This window comes from Heteronotia binoei, chromosome 3, assembly GCF_032191835.1.
Source record: "Heteronotia binoei isolate CCM8104 ecotype False Entrance Well chromosome 3, APGP_CSIRO_Hbin_v1, whole genome shotgun sequence".
Lineage (NCBI taxonomy): Eukaryota > Metazoa > Chordata > Lepidosauria > Squamata > Gekkonidae > Heteronotia > Heteronotia binoei.
In genome coordinates, this window is record NC_083225.1 from 148,346,934 (window position 1) to 148,360,068 (window position 13,135).

A 13,135-nucleotide genomic window follows, 5' to 3' on the forward strand; every position below is an offset into this window, starting at 1 on the left:
GAGTCTACTGAAGAGTCAGCCTCCTCTTCCTCCTGAGAACTCTCACAGGGAGAGTCCAAGCTCATACCCAATTTTGCTTTCTTTGGGTCTGTAGGAGCTGTGGCAATATCTAGAACTGTTTGTCTCTTCCTTTTCTGGGGGTGAGAAGGCACAGTAGAGCCTCGGGCAGGGGCAAACTCCTTGCTCAATTCTCTTTTTAACCAAGTGAGTAAATTAAGCTTGGCATCCTCTCCAGTTAAATCCGGTTCAGAATCCTCTCGATCTTTTTCGGAAGCGGATCCTGAGTACTTTGGGATGGAGAAATCACTGGTTGAACCTGTCTCACTAGTCTGTCCCTGTCCGTCAGCCATCTCAGCTACAGCAGAAGGCTGAAACGAAAGTGAAAGGGGAGAGGGAGAAGCCTCTGTTACCAGGCAGACTGCCTGAAATGGCGACCCCTTCTGCGTAGTAACCCCCCCCCCCAGGCCACGCTAACCGCACCTGAGTTGGAGAGGCCTGCTATGGCATAAGCCTTTCCCCACCCCTTTCAGGAAGGGTCCTGGGAAACTGCTGTAAGCTACCGGGTGGGCTTCCCTCATCCCAGCGGAGCCCGTCCCAAGTAAAAACAGTCCGCGCATCACAAAGAGCTTCCCACTCTCCCTCAGGCAGCTTACCACCTCCTCTCGAGTAGACACGCTGTCTGAGTGAAGCACCAAGAGTTTTCTGCTCTCAGCCGCGCTGGGCCTCGGTCGTCTGCACTACGCCCGCTGGTGCTGTGTGGGACCACAAAGGTGAACTAGCTGCTCTCCCCACCCCCGCCTCTGCAGGCTTAGGAGGGGCGACCTCGCTCTCCGCGGCAGTCCCCGGTTGTGCCGCCTTTGCTGAGTAAAACCCAACGCTGGCGGTAAAATGCTCTGCCCGCCACTGTTGTGGCTGAAGAACCAGGTGGCAGAGACTTTCTCACAAGGAGACCTTGTTCTGTGGATCACTGTGCGCCAACGCACGACGAACACGTCCTGTCTCGTAAAAGGGCCGTTTGGACTGGAGAGTTTCCAACGGAGCGGCCCCTCCCCCAGGCCGGATCAAACGATCAACGACCCTGTTTCCAGAGGAGGAGCCTACTCCCAACTGTTTTGGACCGTCCCACTACCAGGGACCACCGGAGAACAGAGCAGACCTTGAAAAAATTATCTTTTATCGTATCCAAAAATGGGCCCCATATTAGCATGAGACACAGTTATTAATCTATTAGTTTGATTCACACTCTTAGATCTAATTAATTATCATTCAACCAATGACTTCACACCATGAAAACCATACAATTAAAATGATTATGGTATTACAAAACCAGAAGAACCCATAAACGGAATGTAGAACAGATTTCTTTCAAAAATGTGGTCTGGCCAAAGCTTGTAGATTAAACCTTGCCATCTATCCAGAGGAGAACCCTTACCTATGCTGTAAAATCATGACTGCACTGAGGCAGTGGGACTCAGCTACAACAGTGCCAGCTGTTCTTTGTTTTCCTTTCACCATATGCTTACTCAAACTACATGATTTCTGTTTCACAATAATTTTAAAATGCTTTTTGCAAATGGAAGTTGACAGAACTGCTTGCTCAAAGTGGGGAGATCAGCATGGGGAAATTCCTCTCTAACTGTTTCTTGCTGAAAAGGCCATCCTTTGTAGGGGGGTGTGTGTGCATCAAAACATCTTGGGCGTGACCTATGGCAGAAAAAAGGAATTAAAGTGCTTCTTTCTCTCTTCACACTTCTCTCCTATGTGAAAAAGGGGCCCCACTGACTACATTCCAAAAGGAAAACTCTCCTTTTAAAAATGAATGCAAAAGAAAACATAAGGTTTTGTTTGACAGCATGTGCTTCCTAACTCTGAAATACAACACACAATTACAGACATATTTCACACAAACATATTTCTAGCAAAACTCTGCAGTGACAATAGGTAGTTTTAAAAGTAAGTGCTGAAATTACCAGTTGCCGTTTGTCCTCCATAGATTGCCGTGCAGAATAACATACATTACACCAGCAGCCAGGATAATTACTAGTAAGAGTCGTCTCATGGCTGACAGGCCTGAAATTCAAGTTCAAAATAAAACATTGATTTAGTTATGCTTGATTTGGATACATGCACAGTGGAAGAGATCCACAGCATTTTTCAAATTGCCAGGCCATTTCTGGATTTTCAGTATACAAACTAGTTAACTCAATTTTATTTGCCTTATTTTTGCAGTTAATAGTGATTACCATTCATATAATATGAATCACTCTTTTTGTTATTTTAATGGTTTCACTTTTCATATTGTATTTGAGTAACTTTGAGGTCTTTAAAGAAATTGTATATAAATTTTCAATGTAATTTTTTCCCTAAGTAAACGAGAAGTAAAAAGTGAGTAGTCAAAAGGATTTTTTTTAAAAAGAGAAGGACTTAAAGTGCTTCCATAAACAAGCCATTGTAACTAAAGAAAGTTTTATCAAGACAGCATTCAAATATAATCATAAATCATGGCTTGTCACAACATCCAAATTACAGTCTATGACCTTCTTGCCTATAAACCATGGTTCCTATCAAGTTGGTTCAGAACACTTATTTCCAAGCAAGAAAGAAACCAGCTTGTAGCTGTGATGTGACATAAAAATGTGGAGGCCTTCATTTCTCAAGTTGCACATGGCAGGGAAGAAAGGAGAGGATTCCTGTTCACATATCATTGCCAATGTTGCATCTCCAGGCAGCCTGTTTTTCTTGCTATTGACCTGGACAAATCCTTCATGACAGTTTGATTTTAGATTGCCAATTCAGGGTTACGAGATTCCTGGAGATTAGGGGATGAAGCTTGCGGAAAGCAGGTTTTGGGGAGGAGAGAGACCTCAGCTGGGTACAATGCCATTGGGACCAGCCTACAAAGCAGCCATTTGTTCAAAGGGAACTGATCTCTGTAGCCCGGTCAGTTGTAATTCTGAGAGTTCTTCAGGCACCACCTGGAGGTTGGCAACCATGCTTGACTATATAAATCAAATACTGGAATAAAATATCCCATATAGAAGGGCCTATAACTTTGGAGAACCTGTTTCTCAATTTAGTATCTGGCACATTTTTCACTGCCCCCACCCTGGTCCAGGTAGCCTGTTAAACACAACTCAACACATCCCCCCTTAGAGTGTTGTCTATTTTCCCACACTATGCACTTGATTGTAGATCACATGTATAATGTGAACCTACTTGAGCTGAATAAAAGAGATTTGGAACCTCCTAACAAGTATGGAATTCAGATTTGTTGCAGAAGTGAACTTGACTAAATGGATAGCCGAAATCAAATTAAATGCCAGAAAACAAAGACAAGGCAAAAAACAACATTTCTTTCCTCAGAGGTTAAAATGGCAATCAGTTATTATGACTTGGCAGTATGCAGGGCTTTTTTGCAAAAAAAGCCCAGCAGGAACTCATTTGCATATTAGGCCACACCCCCTGATGCCAAGCCAGCCAGAACTGCATTCCTATGTGTTCCTGCTCAAAAAAAGCCCTGGAAGTATGCATGTTTCAGCCTTTCCCAAATATGAATTGCATATAACTAAACTTAGTTAGGTACCCTTCTGCACATTTCTCACACTTGTTCAATCAACATACATTCTTAAATCCAATCAAAATTGTTTAAAAGTTCAAACCATTTTAGAAAGATATTCAGGCACTGAATAATAGTAACAACTAGCATTTTATAGCACTGTTGAGTGTTCAGATCTTTCTTGTGTCAGTAACTGAAGAAACAAACAGGAAGCCCTGCAAAACGAGATGGTTTCTTTAACCACAAGAGAAGGGTCTCTGAATTTGAAAGGTCATTGACTTGGACACAGCCAAGACTATTCAAACTAGAAAACTATTCACTCTTGGCAAAGTCTTAAGAGGATATTAATTATATTCTAATCTAAATTCATTTTACAGCAGGTCAGTTTTTTCCTGTTCCCACCCTGCTGCTGGCCACTTTTCACCAAACAAGAACCCTGTGGCAGCATCTTGTGATATTTGCTTGAGCTCATTTCGTTAGCTACAATATAAGTTGTCTGCCCATATAATAACACCATCATGTATCTGATGAAGTGGCCTAGAGTAGCGGTCTTTCCAAATCTAAGGTTTACTGACCCTTCTAGGCTTTTCATGACATGCTGAAAGCGAATTTAAACTGTAGCTCCACACATGACAATACAATTTCTTTTATTTTTATTCCATCCCTTTCCAAAGCTTCCACTTCCTCAGCATTTAAAATACAGACCCTTAAAGACAACAGTTCTGAGAGGGCTTAAAAGAGGTTCAGGTAGACAACCCAAGGGGAGCTTTCTTCTCATTCTATAAAAAATGCCTATGCACCAATTCAGCAAACAAATAACACTGTCATGCAAGTGAGCTCTATAGGTGGTTCTAAACCTATTGCGGTATTTGAAATGGCAGGAATTCTGGCTAATGATTTAGTGGAGGAGAAACTTACATACTTTTTGAGAATTACTATGATTACGCCTGAGGAGAAAAACAGAAACAACACAATCCGGTTCAGAGGCCAACTGGGAAGCACTATTTCTTTTTAAAACACCTTTTTTTCCAAGAGAATCCCAGTTAATTAGAAGGCAAAACTCTTACACTGAATAAGTGTTCCACTGACATGATGAGTCACATGTTGAGGCACAGGAGTAAATCATATGGATGTACACGGTACTTTCAACTAATTTCTTTCAGCTTTTAAAAAAGATGATATTCATTTCATTTTAAAAATTTCAGTATAGTTTCATGCTAGAATTTAAAAGAAACTATGGCTATAAAACCTATCTCACTGGTTTGTTACAAGGATAAAATGAAGGGTGCTTTGGGTTCCTGCTGGGGAAAATGGCAAGGTATAAATAAAGTAAATACTTTCATAAGTAGGTACAGTTTGTGCATACTTACTTGGCAGTAAGGCCAATTGAACACAGTGGGACTAACTTTGGAGTAGACATGCATTTCACTGTGCTGTTTAATAGCTATGTCTTGATCCAACAAATGCAATTTGAGCATGTAGGCTGTTCTCTTTGCCCATACTATTTTTAGCAAAAATATTTCCTAAGGGTCTACTCATTAGATTGGAACAGGCACTTGTCTATGCCATTTTTCATCGGAACTCTTTTGATACTACTTTTTGAAAGGATAAAATCACAAAGTATTTCTTTACTCAGTTAATAAGTAGCACCTTTAAGACCAACAAAGTTTTATTCAAGGTATGAGCTTTTGCGTGCAAGCACACTTCTTCTAACTTTATTCTATTGCTTCGGACCAAGGGTGGCCAAACTTGCTTAATAAGAGCCACATAGAATAAATGTCAGATGTTTAAGAGCCGCAAGACATGAATGTCAGATGTTTGAGAGAAGAAGGAAGGAAGGAAGGAAGGAGGTGGGAGAAAAGAGGAAGAAAGAAAGTAGCTTTAACTTTAAATGCATTCTACAAGTTGCTGATTGGCTTGGAGAAGTGATTTAAAGGAGTCCTGTTCCGGCTTCAGCTCAGCAAGGCAAGGGGAATTGCAGCTCTTGTGAACTCCCCAAATTGAGCAGATTGAGGGGGTCTGGGAAGCCCAGATACCGGAGGGGGCCCCTGGAGGGGGAGCCCTGACAGCATGGGAAACGACATTCCCAGGGATTTCGTTGGCAGGCGAAGCGTGGTTCTTTGTCTATCCTGAAGCCTCACTGCAACAATTGCCTTTTTGTATGGCACTAGCTGTGTCTACTGGTAACAAAATACTTTCTTCTAATCATCTTTCTATTTCAACTAATGAACTATACCTTACAAGTAAGTTCACTCTGGAATGTAACCTATCAACTAAAGTCCTATTATAAAACCAAATTTGACTGTTCAAAAGAGGGGCAGGAGGCTAAAAGACCACCCCCCACACACAAGAGAGGCTTCTAAAATTAAAAGAACAAGCTTATAACAATTGTCTTTATTTCAAGTAAAAGGAATTGGACTGAGTATATAGTTGTGGATAGATCTGGTTTAAAATTAAATAAGTGACAATTGGACTACCAACATACTATACAAAGCTTGATCAAAGGTGGAATGTGACTTTATATGAGAAAAGCTGGATTTCTGGATTTTCAACCTGGCACTCAACTTATTCTCTGATTTCTACTATCATACTGATTATAACAGCAGGGAAGAGATGAATAATTCAAAAGATTTTATGGCTACTATACTCTCCATAAGGCAGGGATTTGTTATTTTAGCAGAATTGGTAAAGGAACAGATGGGAAAATTCCTGGAGAATTGTAAAGAAATGGAAAATATACAAGAACAGAGGTATCAAGGAGCACAAAATCTGCCTGAGAAGCAGGCAAAAGTGAAACGACAATTGCCTGAGATTGCCTTGCCTGATTTTAAAATTAATGCAGTTTATGCACTTATGCAGGAGAAACGAAACCTACAGTTCACTGAGACAAAGAAAGGGGGGAATAACATCAATTCGACTCCAAAGCTTTTTGTAAAAATGCTCAGCAATGAAAGGGAAAAATCAGCCGACTCAATTAAAATCTACAGCCTCAGAGCAAGTCCAACAACAAGGATTATGACTTGGAAGGCTTTCAGGAAGAAGAGAATATAAACTCTTACCATACAGTGGCTTGACATGAGCATAAAATTATGGATCTGAAACATCTTGGAATGGATATTCTGATTTTCGAACTAGGGGATCTTCATTTTTATTCAAACTATAAGAAGAGATTATAAAACAATTATCTAACAGGCACAATATTATGGGACTTAATTTTGAAAAAAAAACCCTTTTTTTTTTAGGGATTCTTCATACCTAAAGCAGGATTATATGGTTTTTTATTTTTCAAATTGAATGAGCAGCTTGTTCTGGTTTGGTGTGATTTTCTGCAAAGCTCAAAATCATAATGAAGTTTAACAATCTGTTGCTAAAAAAGAGGGGTTTTAATGACTCTAACAACTTGTAAAGCTTTTGAAAATTTAAATATACGCTAATGTAAGGCTAAAAAGTTAATCTGTTTAATTAGAATTTGGACTATTGTAGCTAGAATTACATACACACATACATATATATAAGGAAAGTGTGTACATACCTTTAATATTTTTGCTTTTTCTTGAATGGTTGGTAAGGAGGTGCCCTTTGTTCATTCCCATGCATGGAGATGTATGCCAATGAATTAATCCTCTAAGAGCTTTTTTCTTTGCTTTTTAGAGAAATAAATGAGTACAATTTGATGGGAGTGAGATGAATCTTCCCTATAGATCAAGGTTCTCTTTTCTGTTTAGTGTGAAGTTGTGGGAGCAATTGGGAATGGCTAGTGCCTTCTGAGATGAGGGCTGCTGTAAAAACAGCATTCCATGGGTTTGGTTTTTTTTCTTCTCTTCCCTTGTTTACATTTTCTCTTTTCTTTTTGAAAACCCATCCTTTTTGTTTATTAAAGTAGAGCTAATTGTTCAAGTGGATGCCTAAAGTTATCAACATTTGTCAATAAGACATGAGTATCATAACTGTACCCATCTAACGCAGAAGCCTTTCATGGTTAATGAGAAGCTTGTTTTATTTTTGCTTAGCCTTGAGATTCCTTTGTAAATTAGATAGAGATGCAGCTGCTGTTGCTACATATTGAAACCTCTTGGTTAATAAGCAAGTACTGAAGACCAGAATTTGAACCTTTCTTTCTCTTCTTTTTTTCTTCCTTCTGTTGTTTTACGTAGATTAAAGATACATAGATTTGGTTTTGCATGATCACAGATATGATAGATAAGAATCTGGAATCTGCCACTAAACAGGAGGATTTTACAGTAATATCAAACAGGAGGATTTTACAGTAATATCAAAAGATCATAAAATATTTGTAGACTTTAAAGGTAATATCTATGTATTAATTTTGAGTGCTTGCAGGTATAATGAATTATACTTTTTTTGTTCTTCTTGATGTAGTAATAACTGTAATCTATTCTTTTATTTTCTATATCCTATCCCTGATCCTTTCCCCAATTCCGTAATTTTCTTTGATAAATTTAATAAAACTTGTTATACCATGAGAAGTGATTTAAAGACAGAAATACCTTCTCCAAGCTTGGCTGATGGGGGGGCCTTCAAGAGCCACACAATATGTGTGAAAGAGCCGCATGTAGCTCCCAAGCCACAGTTTGGCCACCCCTGTTTCAGACCAACACAACTACCCACCTGGATCTACCAGTCAATAAGCACTGCACACACTCATTTGAAATAGTCTATATCCATCTGGTGAAGGGAGCTTTGACTCTCAGAACTTCATAACTCCAAAAAACCTTGTTGATCTCTAAGGTGCTACTAGACTAGAATCTAATTGTGGCATAAGTTTCTTATGAGGAACCAATTTCATCAGCTGCACACAATATATCCTTACTTATTATATAAATAAACAGAGGTGGGGGAGAGAAAACAGACTACCTACTGAAGATATAAATCATTTGTTAACTAAAGCAGGCTCTAATTCAGCCAGGACTATGATATAAGGATTCTAATAATATTTAAGGTACAACAAGGATAGGGTTCCCAGATCTGTGTTAGGAAACACCCGATGATTTGTGGGAATAGACCCTGGGGAGGATGGAGCTTGGGGAGGGGAGGGATCTCAGCAGGGAATAATGCCATAGCATCCACCCTCCAAAGCGGTAATTTTTTCCAGGGAAACTGATCTCAGTTAGCTAGAAATCAACTGTAATAGTAGGAGATCTCCAGGTGCTACTTGGAGGGTGACAGCCTTGCACAAGGATCATTTTTGGCTTATAGCAATTTCCAAAATCTTGTGCAGCAGACTGACCTGAGGGGCAACTGCATTATCTTTTCTTTCAGCCTATTTTATAGAGAACTCCCATAATCTTAGTCCTGTTTGATACTTCCTTGCTTTCCAGAGTTGATAATAACTTCTTCTCTACCTTGTTCCAATGACAGCTACTACCCATCCAATCTCCCTTTGATCTCATGGTTCAGAACAACAAACAGAACTGTTAAGTTCTTACATGCACATTTCTATGCACGACTGAGACATGGGAAAGGGGGAGGAGTGACAATTTAGACAATTTTTTAACAGCTGAATCTGTGGTCAGACCCAACTGAAAGGATTCTGTTCATGACTGCGTGAAATATGTCTGGAAAGCTTCAGGACTTCAAGCCTTTCTGAATAACAAAAAAGTTCTTAACACCTGGTCATTGTATTGCTTTACATACCTTGTTGTTATAGTGTCATGGCTCTTCATAATCTTGTACAGCTCTACCATAAACTTTTTTGAAATTGAGAGGACCATAACTGCCCAGAGTACCATAACATTTCACATCTGGCAATCCTCTTACACCCAAGCACTGCAACCATCTCATTTCCCTAGGTCCTACGCTGTTGTGTATTGCAACTGTCTCCAGAGGTAAGAAGAATGGTAGTCACCAACAAAAGGAAAAGCAAAGGAAGTGGGCTTCCACAAGCAGAGACGGAGCAAGTGATGTTTTTCCTGTCATGGGGATTAAAAACAAGATGGGTAGTCAGGTTAGTCTGTTTGTAGCAGTAGAAAAGAGCCAGAGTCCCATAGCGCCTTAAAGACTAACAGAATTTGTGGCAGGGTATGAGCTTTCATGAGTCACTGCTCAATTCTTCAGATAAGGAGATTAAATGATGAGTCAAACTAAATGTCCTAAAAATACAAACCTAAGGAGCGTTATATTCTGTTGAACTCAGCGGGGTTAGAAGGGTATAACAGTGCAACAGTGTAAACAGAGTTTTACCCTTACAATTCTACTGACATAAAGTAAATTCTGCTTAGGACTGCACTATTAAGTAACAACTATCAGTGCTACTTGTTTATCATAGATCCGTGCCAGTCCAGCTTCCGCCCGGGCCACGGGACGGAGACAGTCTTGGTCGCCCTCATGGATGACCTCCGGCGACATCTGGATCGAGGCGGTTCAGCGGTGTTGCTGCTGCTAGACCTATCGGCCGCGTTCGATAAAGTCGATCATCGGCTGCTGACCCGCCGCCTCGCTGACGCAGAAATTAGGGGGCTTGCCTTACAATGGCTCTCCTCCTTCTTTGAAGGTCGGGGACAAAGGGTGGCAATTGGAGGGGAGCTGTCCCAGAGACACCTACTTAATTGTGGGGTGCCTCAGGGGGCAGTTCTCTCTCCGATGTTGTTTAACATCTATATGCGCCCCCTTGCCCAGATTGCCCGGGAGTATGGGCTGGGTTGTCACCAGTACGCTATCTATTGATGGACGGCCGGACTGACGATGTCCCTATGAATCTGGACCGGGCATTGCAAGCCGTGGCGGGCTGGCTCAGGCTGAGTGGACTGAAGCTGAATCAAGCGAAGACTGAGGTCCTTTGCGTGGGTCGCGGCGGGCCAGGAGGGGAGATCCCCCTACCAACTTTTGACGGTGCGCCGCTGACACCAGTGCGCAGGGTCAAAAGTTTGGGAGTACTATTGGAGTCTTCCTTGTCAATGGAAGCCCAGATAGCTGCCACTGCTAAATCCGCCTTTTTCCACCTTAGGAGGGCAAGGCAGTTGGCCCCCTTCCTGGAACGCAGCGACCTGGCAGCTGTGATCCATGCAACGGTCACCTCGAGGCTGGACTACTGTAATGCCCTCTACATGGGGCTGCCCTTATACCGAACCCGAAAACTGCAGTTAGTGCAGAACGCGGCGGCCAGGCTGCTGGTGGGACTACCTCAGTGGGAACATGTGTGGCCTAGGCTGCGGGAGCTGCACTGACTGCCAATTGTATATCGAGTTCGTTATAAGGTGCTGGTTATTACCTTTAAAGCCCTATATGGCCGAGGACCTGCCTACCTTAGGGACCGCCTCTCCCCTTATGTTCCTCAGAGAGCACTGAGATCTAGTTCCCAAAATCTTTTAAAAATCTCTGGGCCAAGAGAGGCTAGATTGAAAACAACGAGGGAGCAAGCCTTCTCAGTAATGGCTCCCCGATGGTGGAATCAACTATCAGAAGAGGTGCGAGCCCTGCGAGACCTGAATCAGTTTCGCAGGGCCTGTAAACTGCCCTCTTTCAGCTCGCTTTTGAGACAGAACCCAGCTAAAATGACATCTAGCCATGTTGTATGTATTCTGAACGATAGCACCTTAATTGTTAACAATTGTTTATTTAACTTTTAACTTAATTTATATATGAAAGTCAATTATATTTTAACTATTTTATATGATTGTATTTTACTGTAAACATCGTATTCACCATACTCTGTGAGCCGCTCTGAGCCTGCCTGTGGCAGGGGAGGGCGGGATATAAAAATAAACTTATTATTATTATTATTTTAACTATAATGGCAAAATATTTTATTTATTTATTAAAACATTTATATCCTGCCTTTCCTCTTGGTTTAAGCAGGACAGTGGATTGTGCAAATAACAAAAGCAAAAAAATTCCAAACGGGGGTATCTTGACACTTGCTTTCTCTGCAAGTTTGCTGAAATAAGTTTGACTGGCCTCTGATGACCACCAGTGAGGGGATGGGGTAGGGGTACCAGTTCCATCTTGAGAAACTCCTGGAAATGTAGGGGTGGAACATGTGGAAGACAGGGACCTCCGTGGGGTACAGTGCCATAGAAGTATCCATTTTCTCCAGGGGAGATGAGCTGTAATTCTGAGGGATTCCCCAGTCCTACCTCTGAAGGCTGGAATCCCTATGTTGAAAAAATGTTTATGAGAAGTATGGCACTATGGAATGCAGAAGGAAGAAAAGAGCAGAGAGAGAAATTGCACTTTTCAACCTGCTGGGAGGGAAATATTTAGGCTGATGTGAGGTGGGGGATAGATCTAAGTGAGCAGCCATGTTGGTCTGAAGCAATAGAGCAAAGCAATAGACAAGTTGCACCTTTAAAACCAACTAAGTTTTATTCAGGATGTAAGCTTTTGTATGCTCTAAGCAGACTTCATCAGACAAAACTGGAATGGCAAGCAGTCCTAAATATAGAGAAAGTGGGCAGTGAGTTGGCATGTAGAGTCATAGAAATGTTTTTAGCAGATTAAAAGAATCAAAAATTGGGGTCTGTGTTTGTTAGTGTTGTTAACTGGCCTGAAACAACAGTGAAGGGTGATAAAAAGCAGATTGCTGTCATAGGTGTGAAGTGCTATAAATCTGGTATCATACTGGCTTTGTTAGTTCTGGGTTTAAATGCCGCAAGCATAGCCACCTTCAAAAGGGGTTTAGATAAAAATATGGAGCAGAGGTCCATCAGTGGCAATTAGCCACGGGGTGTGTGTGTGTGTGTATATAATTTGCCACTGTGTGACACAGTGTTGGACTGGATGGGCCATTGGCCTGATCTAACATGGCTTCTCTTATGTTCTTATGTTCTTAAATTCTCCTCCCTGCAGTCACAACCCATTCCCTGACCCCAGAATGATTTTGCAGAGATTTCTTATCTCACTCTGTGCATGGCTTGAATAAGTGATGGGTCATCAATTTACAATTATTTTGTCAAAACTGGCCAACTGAGACAGACATCTTCCTTCCTTTCTAATCTGGAGACAAAAAAAATAGACAAAATGTCATCTGTGATGACAGAATTTACTAACAATATTCCTGAAATTAGGTTGCAGGCCCTTCACTCCTTTTCTATGTGGCCTTGCAGAAAATGGGTACAAGTCTGTGGGTGAAAGGATGCTGGCAAGAATAGTCCACATGGCACCACTGGCTAGGGTTGCCAAGTCCAATTCAAGAAATATCTGGGGACTTTGGGCGTGGAGCCAGGAACAAGGGTGTGACAAGCATAATTGAACTCCAAGGGAGTTCTGGCCATCACATTTAAAGGGACAGCACACCTTTTTAAATGTCTTCCTTCCATAGGAAATAATGAAGGATAGGGGTACCTTCTTTTGGGGCTCATAGAATTGGACCCCCTGGTCCAATCATTTTGAAACTTGGGGGGGTACTTTGGGGAGAGGCACTAAATACTATACTGAAAATTTTGTGTCTCTACCTCAAAAATAGCTCCCCCAGAGCCCCCAAAACCTCCAGGTCAATTCCCCATTATACCCTATGAGAATCGATCTCCACATAGGGAATAATGAAGTGCTCAACAGAGTTTCCCTCCCCTGCCCAGTTCTGGCACCTCTGAAGCGAGGGATTGGCCTCTCTACTCACAAGTT

The 13,135-nt window shown here is 41.5% G+C and overlaps 1 protein-coding gene across 2 annotated transcripts in view; it reads right to left on the bottom strand.

Annotated features, from left to right (window-relative positions):
- The window catches only part of ST3GAL6 (ST3 beta-galactoside alpha-2,3-sialyltransferase 6), a 138,633-nt gene that overhangs the window by 73,763 nt on the left and 51,735 nt on the right, over nt 1-13,135 (bottom strand). For both annotated transcript variants that reach the window (XM_060234606.1, XM_060234605.1), the window contains exon 2: nt 1,971-2,070. In XM_060234606.1, coding sequence (XP_060090589.1) covers nt 1,971-2,059 — 89 coding nt within the window. In that variant the 5' untranslated portion in view covers nt 2,060-2,070. The remainder of the gene's footprint in view (nt 1-1,970; nt 2,071-13,135) is intronic.